The sequence below is a fragment of the Rosa rugosa genome, chromosome 3 (genome assembly GCF_958449725.1).
Source record: "Rosa rugosa chromosome 3, drRosRugo1.1, whole genome shotgun sequence".
NCBI lineage: Eukaryota > Viridiplantae > Streptophyta > Magnoliopsida > Rosales > Rosaceae > Rosa > Rosa rugosa.
The window spans coordinates 45702840-45722212 of record NC_084822.1 but is presented as its reverse complement, the minus strand read 5'-3'; the positions used below and the strand labels follow the sequence as shown (position 1 = coordinate 45722212).

The window sequence follows — 19373 nt, the reverse complement described above, 5'->3', positions numbered from 1 at the left end:
TCTCATCCAACTCCCCAATTCGGTTTTTCCAAAAAACAAAGACCAAAATCTCTGTGAAATTGTGAAAGATGAAGGTTATGGAGGAAGTTGTGGAGGAAATTGAAGTGAAGCCTTTGACTGCCGAGGAATTGGAGCAGTACGAGTCCTCTGACTCTGACTCTGACGGCCTCGAAGACTCTCCTTTGAGGAAGAGAGTGAGAAATAGAGACAGTAAATTGGTACTTGATTGAGTTTATGTATTAGGTGATAGGATTGAGGTTGAAGTTCTCTTTACTTTTCTGGGTAAATGTTCATAGCTCGGGTTGAAGATGAAGAGGATGAGTGGGTACACGGGTCAGTGCAATTTGGTGTTTCATATAAGGGCAAAAGAGGAAGTGCAAAACATAAAATCATAAAATAGATTAAATTTAGATAGTGGGAGTGTGGTTTGCAATTTGGGGAGTGCAAATTTCACTCCCCATATATATATATATATTGCTCTACCCAGTACAAGGCTCAATCAAACTTTGTTGGAAAAAAAAAAAATCTGGAGCTTGAACCGGGTGATACGCTCTTGTGCAATATCCCCTTTAATGCAGTAGATGCAGCTATTATCTAAGCCAATAACTATAAGTAGTATCGGCAGCGCTTCCTTTAGTACTAAAAAATGTAATCTGCAGTAACAAACAAAATGAAGACCAAGACTCCATTTCAAGACCACAATGAATCCCCTACTTCAAGACCAAAACTCCACTAAAACCCACAAATACCCAGTACCCAGATTACAAATTGGATCACTTGTGCTCAACTATTAACCCAAAACCGATTAAACCCACCAAATGAAGACCAATCTTACCTGCATCTCAAAAAACCCAACCTAAAATGTTGAAAAAAAAAATGAAAGAAAGAAATTACGAGTGCTTGGCGAGGATCTTGGCGTAATTGCCAGAAGCCAGATTGAGATTGTCAGTCATCGTCCTCCTTCTCGCGATTGAGTCCTTCCTGGCGGAGGAAACATATGCCGCCAATTGATGAGCACAGTTTAACTTCTCAGCGATCAAGGCCTTATTTTGATCCAACCGGAGCTCCGAAGTCACTTCAGCTTCAACGGATTTTGGTTCTACTTCAGCTTTAGGTTCGGGTTCGTTTTTAGCTTCGGGTTAGGGGTGGGATTGGACTGATAGAGTGGAATGAGAAGAAGGGCTAGGCTCCGGAAGCGAATCAATCCCGTCGGCAATGACAAAGTCATCGACGTTGAGAGAGAGAGAGAGATTGTGAGCGTGATTGGAATCTTTAGCGTATCCGATTCTTAATCCATCTCCCGCGTCGAGCTCCTCCTTCGATTGCTGACGCCGAGTTGTCGACGTTGTCTTGAACTGGGACGGCGAGAGAGAGAGTCTGTGAATCTAGAAGAGAGAGTGAGGATGACAGTTTGTAATTTCATAATTCTTCTTAACTTAAAATTGTTATTTTATGGGAAAATGGTTCGTACGGTACCCGAACTTTTCCTCCTTATAACTTTTGGTACCTGAACTTCAAAAAATATCAATACGGTACCTGAGGTTCTCAACCCGACCGAAGATAAGTACTTAGAGCTGTTAGCTCCGTAACGGAGGTTGTCAGGTGGCAATTTTAAACTTAAAATGACCAATTTACCCTTTACTTTTTTTTTCCTTATTTATTCTTTTTTATATAATAAAAAAAAATTACATGAATGTTCATCGTCACTTCCTCCTTGCTTATCAGTTCTTCTTTCTTACTTCTTCATTTCAATCATCCTTGAGAGCTAGCTGCAACAACAAAGAGATCTTGCCCCACTTCAACTTTGAACCATCTTCTTCAAGTTTCAGTCAAGAGAGAGAATCCAGACACACCTTATAAAGGCCAACCCAAATCATCAAATTTCAAACCTCTACTTATCTTTCTGGGTTTCTTTCCACCTTTGCTTTCTGGGTTTTCTTCCCCAATTTGATTCCAATCTCGTCCCACCTAGTTAGACTTGAAACTAAAGAAAAATCAAACTCTTTCTAGCTACTTCTTCTTCTTCTCCCCCCCCCCCCCCCTCACTTCTGTAAATCATATATGAAGCCGAGAAGCATCAAGATTCCATTTTCGTTTCCGGTGCCGGAGCCGATGGCGCCGAATCTCATTCCAAGGCTGACAAGAACGATCAAGAATCCGAGTTGGGTCCTTCTGGTATAGTGCTTGATACACTTTTCAAACCCAAAGACTTCCATTTGAATCTCTTTGATTTGAAAATTTCTCAGAACTATGACTAGAAGCCAAGAAAGAAATTAATCAGAATTCAAGTCCTTCCTTTTCTTTTCGGCAACAGAGACTACACATTCATCATACTCCGCCCAAATTTGAAACAACACAGATAATCTTGTTTAGCCTATCACCCAAATTCTCATCTTTCTACAAATCAAGCATAACCAACAACCAAAGTAATTGAACTTGCTTGCACTGAATTAAAATTGGGACAGATACATTGCAAAAAGATGGAACTGTCGCCCATGTCCTCTCGGAGGCCGGTGGAGGACATGGGCTGCAGCGGCGGTCGAGTTGGACTCGGTGGTGGGTCGGCGGGAAGGCTCTGTGGAGAGAGAGAAAAGTGGCGGCGGTGAGGTGAGCCCAGTGGAGGAGAGGGGCAGATTAGGAGGACGACGGAGCCGCTCCTCTGCTTCGATCTCCTCTCTGATCTCATCTCCGCCGTCGTCGAATAGCCCAAGGTCCATCTGCATATGCTATTAAGATTGAACTCTTCGTTGATAATTGGATTGAAGTTCTGTTTCTTTGTAGTTTTTGCTATGGAAAATGGATTTGATTTGTGTTATTGTGGAAATGGTGAACTGCAGGAGTCGATGGGCAGCCATGGGAGTGGAGAAGAGGAAGAAGGAGAACAGAAAGGGGAAAGAAAAAAGAAAAAGAAAAAAAGAACAGGTGTTAGACCCAGAGTGGGCCACGTAGCACTTGGTTAGGAAGCGCTGCCCATGGCTGGGCAGCCAAGTATTTTCCGATAAGAAGAACAGAGAAAGAACAGAGAGAGAAAAGAGAGAAAAAATGATTTAGAGGAAAAAAAAATTAATTAATATACAAATGGACGAAAATGCCCTTCTAAAATTGCCAGTTGGCAAGCTTCGTAACGGTGGTAACGGCCATATGTACCAATCTTCGGTCGGGCAAAGAACCTCAGGTACCATATTGATATTTTTTGAAGTTCAAGTACCAAAAGTTATAAGGAGGCAAAGTTCGGGTACCGTACGGACCATTTTCCCTTATTTTATTTTAAACTGGGTAAATAAAAATAAAAATCTGTTATTAGGATAAGTGGGTTAATTTTAGGCCATTTTAATGTTTTGGGTGAAGGCCCCTAAAAAGAATGAGGGGAGATAGATGAATCAAAACAACAAGGTTAAATTGCAATGAATTGTGACAACAAAACCACTCTACTTTGCTACTTGTAATAGCGTTTTTTAGAACCTTGCCAAAATCCCTTGGTGGACTCGGTATCAGACTTGCAGCCTATTTTAATCGTGCTGCTCTAGCTAAATTAGGGTGGAAGATCATTACTGACAAGGATAACTGGTGGGTAGACATCATCCACAGAAAATATCTTAGGAAACGTTCTTTCTTTGATTCTAAATTTAATAGCATTCACTCTATGGCCTGGAAGGGTATCATTCAAAGTAGGGATATTCTTCTCCAAGGCATCAGATGGATTGTTGGAAATGGTAAAGACATTAAATTATGGACCTTCAACTGGGCTTTTCAATTCCCAATTTTAAATCTTATTCCCTTGGACAGAAGAGGAACTATTGATATTGATGAGACTGTTTGTGATTTACTTGATTAATGGCTGTTGGGACAAGAATAAACTTTCCCAAAAGCTCGACTATGACATTGTTAAGGTAATTCTAGGTATTCATGTTCCTGCTACCTATTCTACTAATGAGTTTGCGTGGGGTCCCTCCCCCAAGGGCATATTTTCGATTAAGTCTGCTACTTGGCTTCAAACTGATTCTATTCAGCCCCATCCTAGGGTAAATGTCATGAATGAAATTTGGAAATTAAATATCCCTCCTAAAGCCAAAATCTTTGCTTGGCTTTTAACCTTTTTTTTTTTTTTTTTTGAGAATGTGCTTGGCTTTTAACTGGGGGAAGGTTAAAGACTAAAACAAGGATTGCTAGATTTTGTGCTAATAGTGACACTGTTTGCCACCTCTGTAGGCAGGGGGATGAAGACTTAAACCATCTCTTCTTCTCTTGTCCCTTTGCTTCTGGAGTTTGGCATGCGGCTGGTATTAACACTTGTGTGTTGGTTCTTTTGATACCTGGTTTCTTTCCTAGTTCAGGAAGGGCTACCATAAAGTGGACACTGAGAATCTGATCATACTTTGCTGGAAAATTTGGGAAGTTCGAAATAACCTCATTTTCAGACAAAAAGCAGTCTCCCCCATTATGGTTGTTCATGCGGCTGCTACTCTGGAAGCTGTCTTCAGAGACAACAATCCAGTGAAGGATTCTTCTACCCCCATTCACTATGGTATTATCCAGTGGACTCCTCCTCCTCCAGAGTTTTCAAACTAAACTTCGATGGTTCAGTCCGAGACAACAACAAAGCTGTCGCAAGATTTGTGATTAGAGATCACGATGCAACTCCTGTTTTTGCTGGTTCCAGATCCATTGGTTTCTCTTATGTTCCCATTGTTGAAGGGAGCGCTCTAAGAGACGGCCTTTATCACGCCTTTCTTCTCAAGTGCAAGAAAATCAGAATTGAAGGGGACTCGAAGTTGATCATTTATGCTGCCAGAAATAAGTGTACCATTCCTTGGCGGCTCAGAACCCTCATTAAGGACATCAGGTTCCTTTTCGGTCAATTCGAGGAGGTTTCCTTCATCCACATTCCCTGCGACGCCAACTTCGTTGCTGATGCAGTTACCAATCATGCCCATTCTTCTCCAAACCCGACGACGTGGAAGCAAAAGTTGCCGCTTTCCGCTCTGTCTGCTTTTAACTTTGATTTTTTTAGTTCTGGTTGTAGTAGGGGCTTCGCTTTGTAACTTTTCTTTCTCTCCTCAAACAAAAAAAAAAATTATGTTTTCTATTCTTGACTTGAAAAACACAAAAAAGAGAGAGAGAGAGAGTGAGAGAGAGAGAGAGAAGACCCAATAAGGCAATAACACATCACACAGCGAAACAAAGGCCCATAAAATCAATACAAAAGGAACCAAACAGATGAACAACCCGGACACGGACCGGAGGTTTTAGGGTGAGACGCACTGTTAATCTTTTTTCTGGCAACCCCGAAACTCATCAATCCCAACTTCCCAAGCACAGTTGAGGTAAACTACGTTCTCTTACTTGTTACTTTGTGTGTCGGCAATTGACAAACTGTTCCCATGTCCGAGTTCCAAAATTCAGTTGGCAAAAGTGCACATCAACTGTTCGACGAAATGACGATCGAACAGCCTTTCAGTATTTACATAATCCTTAGTGAATTGTTTGAATGGGTCTAGCAACAACTTATCGTTTTCTTCACTTTGGGATATTGCAGAGACAAACCAAAAAGATGGTGTCACTGAAAGAAATAGTGCCGGCTGCACAGAACAACATAGATACAAAGTTCATACTTTTGGACAAAGGCAGCAAGACTATAGAAGGCCACAACAAGACGTGCTTGGCGCTTGTGGCGGACGAGACTGCCGCAGTTCACTTCCAGCTGTGGGGAGATGAGTGCGATGCATTTGAGCCCGGCGACATTATACAGTTGGCTAATGGCATCTTCTCTTACAACAGGAACAGTCTTGTGCTGAGGGCCGGCAAGAGAGGGAAAGTGGAGAAGGTTGGAGAGTTTACCATGGTTTTTGTTGAGACCCCCAATCTGAGTGAGATTCATTGGGTTCCTGACCCGAATAACTCGAAGAAGTACGTTCAGGATGCTGTGATTTCACCTCATTCGCGCATCTTTCCACCGAAATATTGATCTACTCTTGTCTATTGCGGCTCACTTCTTCCTCATCTCAACAACCTGAGTTGATTGATGTGTTCTTGTTCAGGGCAAGTTATTGCAGCAAAACACCAATGTATAATTACCATAGAGAACTGTATGTCTACATCTTTCTTGGGGATACGAATGAGTTTCGTTTTCAATAAACAAGCTAACATATGTTTCGGACACATTCTCCATGATAGCAAATCCAAACTTTTTTTCCAAAACATACCTCTCAATTAAATATATGGAATTTCTTATGTTACAACACAGTAAAAACTGTAAAACTAAACCCACCAATTTCCCTCCCCTATATGTTATCTCTATGTAGCATAAAAAAAGCTCTACATCTCTTCCGCAGACTATGTTGTTGTACATATATTACAAACTCAATTACGAAAAATGAAAAATTATTCATTCGCTAACATCTAAACTTCTAGCATTTTCAGGCTGTGTACACTACTAGACAAGGCTTCAACTTCTGCAACTCGACTTCCAAATACAAAGGACATGCTACATTGAGACAGCCCATGAATCCACCGCAAAAGGGATGGATCAAGCCTCCAGAGAATCGAAAATTATCACATTCCCACATCTTCAAGTACATGAAGAGATCAGTCACCTATATATATGCAAGTGAGTTCCGATCAAGATCAGGCTGTGGTCGACCACGAGTAGGAGTTGGCGGCCTCTGAATGTTTAGCTCCTACAGGACACCATAAAGATAAATGAGTATAAAAAAGGCAGCTGCAGATATTTATGTTCAAAGTAAATAATAACGTATTGTTAAGCATTAATTGTGTATTGGCACTATGTAACTGTTTACCTGCATCCATGTGTCATCTATGACGCGTTCAGGAGATGTCTCCGGTGACTGAAGAGGAGGTGGCAGCGGATGAATTAGTTTTGGAACTACAACCAGCCCCCTGCCAACCACCAGTATTGCACCAGCATTGTTTGCCGTTCCTACAGGAAAAAGCATATGAGACTGCCAACACGAGAACACTGAACAAGAACCAGCAAAAAGTTTTGCTTACCACAATAGTTGGTGGCAGAAAAAAGAGTGATCAATTGTCCCTGGGCAAACCGTTCAAAACCATCCATAACACATTCATGAGCTCTTATAATGAGCTGTAATTTGTTCCTCTTACAGAAGTCCGTGACACGATCAGGCTGCAAATATAAAGAATACATATTGGTAGGTAGCATATCCTAAAATTAAGCACGAAGGAGTAGGGGCCAGAGAAGAGTCACCAGATGAAACAAGAGCACTATGGAATTGAAACACTATTGCACGTAGCAAACGAATGTAAAGATTTATATTGTGTCGAAGGAATTTATACTGATAAGGTGAGTATTAGCTCAAAGATCCATATGTATGATTGCTGTTAAACAGTACCATTTCAAATGGTGGTTTCACTAATGCTCATCCCACCTATCAAGGTTAGACTTTTCCAGTCAATTCATGAATAACTACATGCCCTAGTGTTTGTGAATTGTCCATTCGTCACAGAATTAAGATTAATCTGGTATCTCCCACTTTATATCCTACAAGTACATCTGTAAACTATCATCTCCAGAATGGGGGGAAATGTATGTAAAAGTTATGTGTAGAAATACGAAGGAAGAAAAGGATTAGAAAATTGTGCTTACCCCAAAAGTGACAAGACCAGGCCCTCTTGCATTTGGTCTGAGACCCTCTACACCATCGTTTTCTGTAGGATCAGACCTGAATGCATAGACGTCATAAGACCACAGAAATGTAACAATGAAGTGAAAATAACAAATAAACTGAATGAGAGTGTACCATAGAAGATCCATTAAAATTATAGACCCAGCATCCATTGTAATGGGTCTTTCAAGCTTCTCTATTTGTTCTACAGAATTTATAGATCTTCCAATGCCACCATGCATACAGATGATTTTCTTTTCAATTAGTGCAGCCAGTGGGAGGTAGTTGAAAAGTTGATTGAACCTTGTCCATGCCCATATTCCATCACTCTCTCCCTACATGCACATAAGATACTAGCACATTTAATATTCTGAAATTTTGGAGCAAGGACATCATGCCTATATGATAAATTATACATACCATTCTCTCAATGCATTCAATACGAAAACCAAAGAGTGCGTTGATATCAGCAGCCTCATGGTTTCCACGTATTAAGTGAACATTATCAGGATACTCAATCTGCAAAATCAATCAGGGCCACTATACAGTCAATCAATAAAACTGACAAATACAACTATATATCAAAATTTGAAGACTTCAAAGCAGAAGCTTGCCTTGAGTGCAAGGAGTAGAGTTATTGTCTCCAAGCTGTGCTGTCCTCGATCAACATAATCCCCCAAAAACAAGTAGTCAATGTACCTAACATAAATAGACTAGCATCAGTCATAAGCCTTTAAAAATACTCTGTCAATCTATGATAAGACCGGGATATACTTTTTCCTATTAGAACAAGAATGTAGAGTATTGATTACTTCAGAAAGACTCAGAGAGTCACAGTTCTCGTCGAGCTGAACTCTGTCAACTAGTACAATGACAAACGTGGCATGAGCAAAAAGTGTTCAACTTACGTTATGTCTCCTGCAGCAGATGGAAATCCATATTCATCAAACAAGCGCATTAAATCACCAAACTGTCCATGAAGATCGCCAAATACTTTAATAGGAGCTTTCAGCTGAAGAACTGTTTGCTCCTGCATAAAGATCTGTTCAGCAGCATAACAAAGTTCTCCCACTTCGTAAGAATCGAGGAAAAACTTCCTATTAACCGGAGGTTTCCAGTTCCTTGGCCTCAGCAATGTAGATATTATCTGCAAAGAAGAAGAAAAAACAAATCATATCAAAACCTTGGAGTGAGAAACTAGACATATTAAAAAATTAAAAGATCAAAAAGTTAGCCAATGCTTGCCTTCTTATGTAAGCCCTGTGGGGACTTCTGCCTGGTAAACTTTTTGTTAGGATATGATAAGTCGTTATTCATTGGAATCATTCGTCTGCTCTCATTTTCGAATTGATCCAAAGACAACTGTCTTACCATGCCACCCAAATTGCCTACAGCCTCTTTGGCAACAACAACCTGCAACAACAGAAATAATAAGTATGCCACTCACAGATGAAAAAAAATCATCAATCAGGCATCGATGCAAAGGACGTACAGCTCTGGGATGAAGGCGAACATCTGCCTCAGTGTCACTACCATCCGAAAGTGTTTCTGCAATTTGTGAGTTGTCATCTGAAACAGAAGTTTCTTCAGGAGGAGGGGAAGATTGGGACTGCACAGCTTGCCAAACAGCACTAGCTGCCTCAGCTTCGGCAGCAGAAGCCTGCCGTAGTTTCTCCATGGAATTTTTATCCATGCTGCCAAAATGAATAAGTATCACATAAATTATGAACACATGTGGCTTGAAAAAAGTATTTTGGAGAGAAAGAGGTGTGTGTGTGTGGGTGGGTGGGTGGGTGGGCGGGGGTGGGGTGGGGTTTATGAAATAATACCTCAAGCCACTAGATGAGGGTATCTCAGATTCACCATCCGAAGATGGTGATACACCAAAAGAACTTGTGTTGGCATGAAAGGCTCTCGGACTTGTTAAAGATGGGGATTTCTCAGAAGTTGATACGGGAGAATTAATTTCAGATTGAAATGATGAATTTTCCGCAACCAGGAAATCATCTAACAGGATGTCTGTACAAAAAAATAAAGGAAGACTAAACATCAGAAGTGAGTTTTAGAATGCAATAGCCACAAATCAGAGCCAACAATATACAAATGTGCATTCATTGAAACTGTTTATGAGAGTAAAAGTACACCTAAATTCATAAAGAAAAACAAAAAGATATAAACTTGGCGGTTGAAAAATATAATTTTTTGTTTCTACTGAGACAACCCCTATCAGGGTGTCCTTAAATCCAACAAGTCAAGAATCTTCAGATTATTAAATAAGAAAGTCCAAGTCCATTTTGTTAAATAACACTTTCGCTTCCTTCCTAACAACCGAAACATCAGAATCCCTACCCTTCCTAATCAAACATATACCAGTTCTGCAAATGCATTATTCATACTATCAACTACGGTCTAAAGTTTTTACCTCCCTTGAGACCGCCATAAATGTAAATACGAACACCAAGAGATGCGGCTGCATGGCGACAACGACGCATAAGCTCCAAAGGGGGATCATAGTCATTTTGTCCCTTGCCTGTCCGTGAGGAGGTCACAAGCCCGCTTCTATCTAACCAAACTCCAGCGGCAGTGTCCAATACTAACAAAGCAAGAAAACAGAAAAACTATCAAAATAAAAATTACTAGAAATTGCAATACGATCCATGGTAATAAAAATTGACAATCAAAGATTTACCTGCAATAGCTCCTTCCCCTTCTACAGCACGTCCTCCCCTGAGAACACCTCCCGTTACATGTAATCTTGCACCAACAAAAACCTGAGCAAACAACATATATCAAGTGCTGAAATAAGGCTCTACTCAGAAGAGATGCAAAATAAATGCATTCAATCAAAGACCACTATATGGTTTCTTCAGTATAAGTACCATGCTTTAAAAACACATATCAAATGTCCTGCAACAGACAAATAGGTAACTCTAAATTCATTGTCAATATATTATCACTTACCGCAGCATGTTGATATCTTGGTGAAGGAGACACTCCCGGTGCGAGAGTCCACTCCCACTGACCATTTCTATGCATGAGCAGTCCATAAGCATCAGCTAGAGGCTGTAGAAGCATTGATATGAGCACACAAAATCAGATAACCCATTAGTCAAAAACACTAGAGACTCAGTACCCAAATATTTCAATCTCTAACTTCAGCTAAAGAAAGACAATCTAATAAAGAAAAAGTAATAAATTAGATCCTTAGTTACAGGGAAATCTATTTTTGAGAGAAACAAAGCCATAATTCAGAGAGGATGCAAGATGATTGGAAAGTGCCAGAAATAGTTCATATGTAGATTTAATTGAGAAATCTTGTCTATTTCTAATTATATTGCAGATCACTCCTGTGAATGCTTCCCAATATTTAGTTTTTTAATGATATACGAATTCGTTATTTTATCTAGCAGAAAAGATTCCACATACCGCCCCGGAAGCATCTCTTCCGCCACAAAGCAAAAACATGCCATCTGAGCGGGCACTGGCTGTTGCATACCTGAACAATAAGGGAATGTGGGAATTTAATAATTTTCCAAAGTAGACATTTTCTGAATTTTCCAATTGTCAACATATAAATATTACTCACATTCTAGCAGAAGGCCTATCCCCTTCTGGACTCAGCTTAGCCCATACGTAAGGTTTCTGTGCAGTATCCAGAGCCCAGGAATCAGCAAGAACTCTTTTTCCTTTAAAAAGAGAAAGAAAAAAAGTATTAAATAAAGGTGAGCGTTACAGGCTTTAGGGTATGTGAAAACATACTCTGACCGGATAAAGTTACCAATTATAAACAGGTTATGGATAAGGATAAAAGTAAAGAAAGTTTGAATACATCACATTAAGGTGCACCGATTAAATAACTCTTCTGCCAAGGGAATTTAGAAACATAACCAGCAACTTTGGCATTTTCTATCTTCTTCTATTCATTGTAATTGTTTCCAAAAATCACTTGAGTCTCCCTATAAATAAACGATAGGAGACAGTAATGTAAAACGTTTTCTATTTCTGATATCTTCCAAATTATACATACCATAGGGCTGGACTATTACCAATTTAGCGACAAATTTCAATCTTATACTTCCATCTATGTTGATCTCCCATTGTAATGAAAAATGTGTACTCTAAACTTGACAAAAAAGGTTTAAAACATGGGCTTGAATAAAAACTACAAAACCCTAATCTAAAAACTCTAAAGATGAGTGAAGGCTTACAAGCAAATATAAGTATTGGCAAGTTATGGAATAGAATTGCTTGTATATCCAATTCAAAGGCAAAACTGATGGGTTATGACATGCTAGAAACAGCTCATTTGAACTTTCTGTCTATCTAGTACTGTAAATTACACCTAAAAATGCAAACCATTTGACAACAGTGAACTGTACATATAACAACGAGCTGGGGTTTAGAAGTACACTCACCATCATTGCCGCTGACAGTAACAAGATATCTTTGAGCAACCAAGTCCATAACATGGCCATAGCGAGGCCCAGGTCCTTGTCCTTGCACAACCACTCTATGGACGGAAGACAAACACGAAATTAAAAACGACTCACACCACAATTGTAAACAACAACCAATAAACCCTAAAGAACAAAAACAATCTCAGTTAAGGCGCACCTGTGCCACTTGAACTTATCCATGTCAAGCACATAGAGATCATCCGTGGAGTGCCCAGCAGGACCAATGCCACCCTATCCACAGAGCAAGAATCCATTAATATCAAAGCTCACGCTCACTTACAATCCACCCGAAACCCTAATCACTCTAATAACAAAATCCTCCAACTTTCCAATCATTCCTCAAACCATATTCCCAAAATCACCTGAAAAACCACCATAGTCCCCACTGCAGCTGCAGCGTGCGCCGCCCTCGGAGAGGGTGGCTCACCAGCCGGCCTGATTCTGCAAAATTCGAACGGCCAAAAAACCAGAAGAACAATCAGTAAAGTAAACTAAGATCCCATTTCATTTCCACACACAAAAAAAAAAAAAGGCAGAAAAATCCTGTAAAAATAGAAGTAAATACCTAGTCCACTTTCTGGTGAGAACATCGTAGGAGTGAACAGAATTGGTCACACCCGCTAGCCCTACATTTCAAAAGGTCACAACCCAAATTCAGCAAATTTTCAAAATTCAAACTAAAGATTCTCACTTTTGAATCAGAAATGAAGTGATAATAGATGCAGCAACGCACTGATGCCGGGGGCGGAGGAGGCTGCGCCGCCTTCAATGGCGGTGGCGCCACCGAAGAGAATAAGGCGGGGGCCGTGGGTCTTGGTGGCTGCGACGGCGGTGAGAGTGTGACCGCATCGCGCGCCGGGCGCGTCGTCGTCGGTATCCCAATAGGTCTCGAGAGTACGATAGGTAGGAGCCGGGTATAGCCATGGTTTCGAACTCATCGAAACCAAAACCCAAAAGCAGCTCCAAGCTCAGCTTAATCGAACTCGTTGATTTGATCTAATTATTCCTCCTTCTCTCTCTCTCTCTCTCTCTCTCTCTCTCTACTTACAAGAATCAATTGAATTAGGAATGATGAGTGATCGCTATGTTGCGGTGGTTCCAATGGGGCCCCGAGCTTCGGCTCCGGACCCAGCAGCTCTGGAATTTTTTTTTTTTTTTTTTTAATTGTTTAAGAGTAATTGTTTGTTTGCAGGGAGGTTTCGGACTTCTACTGGGTCTTAAATAGAGTCAACGGCGTTTTCCTTTTGTGTTTGTTTTTCTGGTTAGAAAGTGCAGATTTTTTTTACAGTAGATGAGGGTGGATATTCTTACCAAAGAGATATTCTTACACCACGAAAGGTGGAAAATTAGGGGGAAAGGATGTCAGCCAGAAATAGCAAGATTATCGAGATGTGATTTTTCTTGTTTTGGAACCGTGAGGGGTTACGTGGAAATGTATGATTTGATTTCGAAACTGTCAGTTTGAGTTAAGTTTATCTTTATGTTATTGTTACTAAACCAAAAAAAATACGTGTCATTTCGATTGTTTACTGGTGTAAATGATTTCTAACGGTACGTAAATGAGAAGTCATATAAGCGGTTTTAATATTTATTAGTGACTTTAAATTACATGCACAGCCTCTCTCAATTGACTCTACCATATACTGTACTCGGAAAAAAAGTTGTGTGAACTTTTATTTCAATTAAATTAGATAATAACTTTTGGCGGTGACTTGTTCCTCAAGAAAGATTGTCTTAATTTTATTTCAATGACATTGAAAAACTACATTTTACGACAAATGGTTCATCAGTAGAGGTTGTCTCAGTGTTATTTAAATTGGAAAACAACCTTTGCCTATAACGTGGTTATTTACTGGTATAAATAATTTCTAACCGTAGATAAATGAGAAGTCATATAAGCGGTTTTAACATTTATTAGTGACTCTAAATTACATGCATAGCCGCTCACAATTGACTCTAGCATATACTGTGCTCAGAAAATGTCGTCTGAATTTTTTGATAAATTAAATTAGAAAATAACTTTTGGCAGTGACTTGTTCCTCAAGAGAGATTGCCTTTGTTTTATTTAAATTGGAAAACAACCTTTGCCTACAAAATGTTCATCGGCAAAGATAGTTTGAGCCTTTAAATTAGAGAACAACTTGTACCGACAACTTACTCCTAAGAATGTCTATGTTTTTAATTAAATTAAATTAGAAAATAATCTTTCTTGACCACTTGTGCGTCAGAATAAGTCTAGACAATATGAAAGTAGTTCCCTTTTCGTACCTTCCTTTTTCTAAATTTACGACGTTTACAACAAAATTTCTATACTTTAGTATAAAGTAAGTTGAAGGAATCCAAATTGCCCATTCTAGAACTATTTTCTATCGAACATTTATTAAGTTTAGAAGATTACCCTCATGAACCAAATGAAGCAATGTAAAAGATAGCTTTTTTATTTTTGTTTTTGCCAATAAAAGCCCTCCCCAACTAAGTACTAGATAGGGAAGCGTCTAGGTGCACATGGGCAACTGGTCTTTTTCTAGAAAGGTCATATTTATTTTCAACGAAAGTTTTTTTTTTTTTTTTTCCTCTAGTACCCGTCAATGGAAATTTGGAATCCATGGTCCATAACACGTAAAATAAAGACCATACCAAGATTTTCTCATTATGTTTTCAAACAACTACGTCCTAGTTCTAAAAATTCAACACTGTCACATTCTTTGATATTCAACTACATTCTTTTCTCTTTCACACCATTGTCCCCAAATTTAAGGAAATTGGGCAGAAAGAATGTAAAAAAGGGCATGACCAACCCTACACTTAAAAGGGTGTCACCATCAAAAGATTCATACCGTGTCTAAACCAATAATTCAAGGATCCCTTTATTGCCACAAGAAAAAGACTGAAAGGGTAAAGCATATAGTGGAGATAGCAGCATATCAATACATGCTTCTGCTAAAATTGTACCCGACATCCCATGTTTTCACTGTTCTTCCACCTCTACCATTGCACATGCTTGTCTCGCAGACCCATCGGAAGCTTTTCAGAAAGGATTGTAATGCAGAAGGCTGATAGATTCTACAAGATTACCATACCAATATCATAATTCGGTATTGACCAGAGATGTCATCTGGATCTCTTTCAGCTGTCGTGACAAAATTTTGGACAAGGAAGAAGTTGAATGGCATGAGGTTTGATCAGGGACAAGGGTTAGGAAATCTTTTGTGAACCTTGTTGATTTCTACCATTACTTCGGATGTGAGCTCCACCTTGCATGCATCAAGAACTTCCTGAAGTTGCCATGACTGGGTTGCTCCAAAGACAATACTTGCTACGAGAGGGTGACTCAAAACAAAGGCTGCCATATCATGAATCAAAAGTTCAGTAAACATAAATGGTGTACAAGGTCGAATAGTACATACAATAAATGAACGAACAATGGCCACCTATCAAGATAAGGACAACAACAGAGGGAGGATATGGAAAATCTATGACAGATGTATTAGCTCAAGCAATTAGAGCATGCAATCATGCTGCAATATGTGTGTGATTAAAGCAACCATGTTGAGGAAAAGGGAAGTGGAACAAAGAATACTGGGATCTTTACTAGGAGAGTAGGAGGAATACTTTTCCATCTATGATTACAGGCTTTAAGGTTTGCAGCATCAATAAAGAGTAAGATGATATGAAAGACAGAAGCAGAATTGCATGTAATCATACCAATTGCAAGAGATACTGGATGAAGACCGTACTTTTCTGCAGTACGAATGTATTCCTGTGACCACAAGGAAATGAGAGCAGATTAGTGAAATCAGCATGTTGAAGGAAATCTAGTGAAATCACAGTGCCTGTGTACCATGTACCATGCTTGCTGCCCTTATGGAGGGATTAGTCAAGTTGTATCTGGACTCCCCTTCTGAATACTTTCCTGATATACAGAGAAGAAAAGTCCACCTTGAAACAAGTTCACCAATTTGACTGAAGAAAATTCTCACATTAAAAAGATCTGACAAATAATTTGAGAACTTACCTCTGAAAAGGTTCAACCGAGCATCTGAAGGACCGCCTTCCGGTGAAAAATACTTCCCAGAGAGTATACCCATTGCAAGAGGGCTGTAAGCTAATAAACTGACCCTAAAAAGTTCAACAAAGACACCATCAATATAAATGAAGTGATAAAGAGAATACTTTCTCAATATAAATACATTGACCAGATTTACACCCTACATAACTGAGCACAGCAACTCAGATTTAAGAAATTTTCATCTCTCATTTCATCTGGTAGAATTGCAGGAGAAGTAAAAACGGAATGTAATGCCTCTATTGAAGATTAAGTTAAGCTGCCAAGGATCAAATTGTAGTGACTTCATTCTAAACCACTTCAGCACCAGAATTTAGATTTATTGAACATATCAAGACTTGTTGAGGTATAAGTGGAGTAAATGTTCCTTATCATCTCACAGATGACGAATAGTTCAATTATCACTTTATCTATAAACCAAAACTTAAAGTACCTCTCATGATGACAGCATTCAGCCAATCCAGAATCAAAAGTTCGACATAGCAAGCTGTATGAGTTCTATCAAATACAAAATAAGTTGCATTAGTCCCAAATATCAAGAAAGTGACTAATTGAGTGTATGCTAGAAAGAGACAGGGGGGTGCAAAGAAAGCAAGTGGCAGCCCTCAGTGTTTCAGGTCAGACTACGCGATACAACCTGCACAGATACAATCTTTGGAAGGTGAGTGCCTCTTTCAGCCACCTGAAGAAACTTCATCACACCATATGCCGTTTCATTACTGAGACCAACATATCTGACCTGCAAATCCAAAAGTTCCATTCACATGGGCAATCCATGTTCTTAAAACATTGATAATGAAGGCTAAAGCCATCAACCTGAACAATCTATGGAAGAAAAGGCAACAGATTGAAACTAACCTTACCAGAATCAACAGCTCTCCCAAGAGCATCAAGTTGTTCCTCTATAGGAATCGAACCAAATTGCCTGGTTGGATCATATTCAGTTTCTCCAAACATCGGAACATATCTACAAAAGCCGTCACTAATCACTCAAAGTGCTACAAAAGGCTCAAGGTTCACTGAAGCACATGGGTTCCTTGTGTTTGTGTAGCCACTAACTGGATAAAGTAAAGACCGGCCTACGTGAACTCAAGCAAATTGAGTTATAGTTGGGGAAAAAACTAGAACATATACAGCATTGTGAACTGCCTAGTTTCAATGGACTCAGTAAGCATACACCATTTTGAAATTCATATCAATCTGTAAACACTGAAATAAGGATCTACATACAAACCGATCAGGCCAGTGTATCTGATAAAGATCAATGTAATCTGTCTGCAATCGCCGTAAACTGCACGAAACCAATGCATAGCTCAACACTCAGCCTATCACCAATTAATCAAAAACTGAAACAAAATTATGAATTGATCGCTAGAATTAACCTGCTGTCAATGGCCTCAGTGATATTCGCAGCATCCAAACACTTCGGGCCATCTCTTATCCAAGTCATCTGCCCAGATGGTCCGGTCACCTGTATCAAAACGACGCCCACATATCAAAACTCAAAAGCAAGCTGACATTAGTGGAATGAATTCGAGACTAATAGGCCAATTGAACTACCTTGGTGGCCAAAACGACGCTGTCTCGAGGAATGTTGCGCTCTCTAATCCAACGGCCGAGATACTCCTCGCTCCTGCCCTGAGTCTGGGCTCGCTGAACCACCGGGTACATCTCCGCAGAGTCGAAGAAGTTGATTCCGGAGTTGAAAGCTTGGTCGAGGAGGCGAAAGGACTCCGGCAGCGTGTTTTGCTCGCCGAAAGTCATGGTTCCTGGCCACAATTTCAATTTTAACTTTGAGGAAGAGAAAATGCAAACACTAATGAGAATAGTAGACTAAGAAACAGAGTCGAACCCAAGCACAGCCTTGAAACCATCAGATTCGGAGCGAGGTTGAAGACCGGCACCGCCATTTGGGTCGCCTCACAAACTCACTGAACTTGAGTGGCTCGAAATTCTCATTGCACCCACTATTTTACTGAGACTCGGTAAAATTATCATTTCCACTCGTTTTAACCATCTTTTTTTACAGTGTTGAACACCTGGTTTTGGGTTTAGTAAAAACAGAATCATGCTTACTACCAATTGGGGGTACTTAGTAAGAACAATTTCAATTGACGTAAAACACAGCAATAGATCATCTCATCAGAAACATGAACCATTCATCAGCACCGAAAACCATATTATATTTCACCAAAAATTCCCCAATTTTCTGTTTACAACCAATCAGTCCGAAATTTGTAATCAAAATAAGAACCCTAAAACTCTTGCGAGGCCGATCCAATGTCTCCCTTGCCTTTCCCAGTCTTCTTCGGCAGCAGATTCTGATGAATGTTAGGCAAGACACCACCATTAGCAATAGTCACAGTCCCCAAAAGCTTGCTCAACTCCTCGTCATTACGCACAGCCAGCTGAATGTGCCTCGGAACGATCCGATTCTTCTTGTTATCTCTAGCGGCATTTCCAGCGAGCTCAAGAACCTGTCCACCGATCAAACCAATTCCCATTAGATCGTTTCATAAGGAATAGGAAATTCATTCAAACCAATATATCAAATTGAAAAGATCGGAAGGGATTAAGGACGAACCTCAGCGGCGAGATACTCGAGGACGGCGGAGAGGTAGACGGGAGCGCCGGCGCCGACTCGCTCGGCGTACTTGCCGGATTTGAGGAAGCGAGCGATACGGCCGACGGGGAATTGGAGGCCGGCCTTGGAGGACCTGGAGACGGATTTGGTGGCCTTGGGCTTGCCTCGGCCGCCCTTGGAAGTCGGAGAACTCATATCGGAGATTGGATTCGAAACCCTAGGAGAGTGAAATCGAAGCGAAAAGATGGAGAGTGTGATTTGCAGGTGTATGATGGCGAGAGGAGGATGGTTTATATAGGAGTGAGAATGCCAAGGGTGCTTTGGTCTGATTGGTTAAGAGGGTGAGGGCGCGGATTGCCAGCGTGGAAACTAAGTTTTTGGGAAAATTAAAGCGGAAAAGAAAAAGAGGGAAATCTTTCTCGTGCGGAGGGAAAGTTTTAATTGGACGAGGGAAACGAGCTTTGGGTGTATTAAAGTTAGGCTGGGCCTCGCTCTATTATTTGCTGGCCCAAATCGATATTACTGAATTATTTTTGGGGAATATGGTATTATTATGCCTAAAAACTCTAGGTCTTTGCTTGTCTTATCCAATCCTATAATAAATTCTTCGGCCGCCATGAGAG

The 19373-nt window shown here is 40.1% G+C and overlaps 4 protein-coding genes across 5 annotated transcripts; 1 reads left to right on the top strand and 3 right to left on the bottom strand.

Moving 5' to 3' along the window:
• Positions 1–5171: 5171 nt before the first annotated feature.
• On the top strand, positions 5172–6161 carry LOC133736483 (uncharacterized). Its single transcript, XM_062163983.1, has 2 exons — positions 5172–5324; positions 5537–6161. The coding sequence occupies exon 2, from the start codon at positions 5552–5554 to the stop codon at positions 5963–5965; it is 414 nt and encodes a 137-aa protein (XP_062019967.1). The 5' UTR covers positions 5172–5324; positions 5537–5551; the 3' UTR covers positions 5966–6161.
• Positions 6162–6173: 12 nt separating this feature from the next.
• LOC133736482 (serine/threonine-protein phosphatase BSL1) lies at positions 6174–13228 on the bottom strand. The gene is made up of 21 exons (XM_062163982.1): positions 12834–13228; positions 12666–12726; positions 12463–12541; positions 12258–12331; positions 12059–12153; positions 11230–11329; positions 11070–11139; positions 10605–10706; positions 10333–10414; positions 10066–10236; positions 9473–9662; positions 9136–9337; positions 8889–9056; positions 8552–8790; positions 8258–8342; positions 8064–8162; positions 7779–7978; positions 7625–7700; positions 7009–7144; positions 6798–6937; positions 6174–6677 (listed from the first exon to the last, which is right to left on the bottom strand). Exons 1-21 carry the CDS (start codon positions 13036–13038, stop codon positions 6594–6596), a joined length of 2658 nt encoding a protein of 885 aa, XP_062019966.1. The 5' UTR covers positions 13039–13228; the 3' UTR covers positions 6174–6593.
• Positions 13229–14720: 1492 nt separating this feature from the next.
• Positions 14721–18179, bottom strand: LOC133739833 (uncharacterized). 2 transcript variants are annotated; one of them, XM_062167641.1, is made up of 11 exons: positions 18019–18179; positions 17727–17935; positions 17549–17637; positions 17401–17457; positions 17025–17133; positions 16804–16905; positions 16600–16664; positions 16116–16219; positions 15942–16013; positions 15806–15860; positions 14721–15443 (listed from the first exon to the last, which is right to left on the bottom strand). In XM_062167641.1, the coding sequence occupies exons 1-11, from the start codon at positions 18074–18076 to the stop codon at positions 15365–15367; spliced, it is 999 nt and encodes a 332-aa protein (XP_062023625.1). In that variant the 5' UTR covers positions 18077–18179; the 3' UTR covers positions 14721–15364. The 2 variants fall into 2 exon arrangements, with proteins under 2 accessions (XP_062023625.1, XP_062023624.1); XM_062167640.1 differs by having other exon boundaries at positions 15949–16013.
• A 156-nt stretch (positions 18180–18335) lies between these two features.
• Positions 18336–19021, bottom strand: LOC133739834 (histone H2AX-like). Its single transcript, XM_062167642.1, has 2 exons — positions 18751–19021; positions 18336–18643 (listed from the first exon to the last, which is right to left on the bottom strand). The coding sequence occupies exons 1-2, from the start codon at positions 18943–18945 to the stop codon at positions 18422–18424; spliced, it is 417 nt and encodes a 138-aa protein (XP_062023626.1). The 5' UTR covers positions 18946–19021; the 3' UTR covers positions 18336–18421.
• Between the last annotated feature and the right edge of the window lie 352 nt (positions 19022–19373).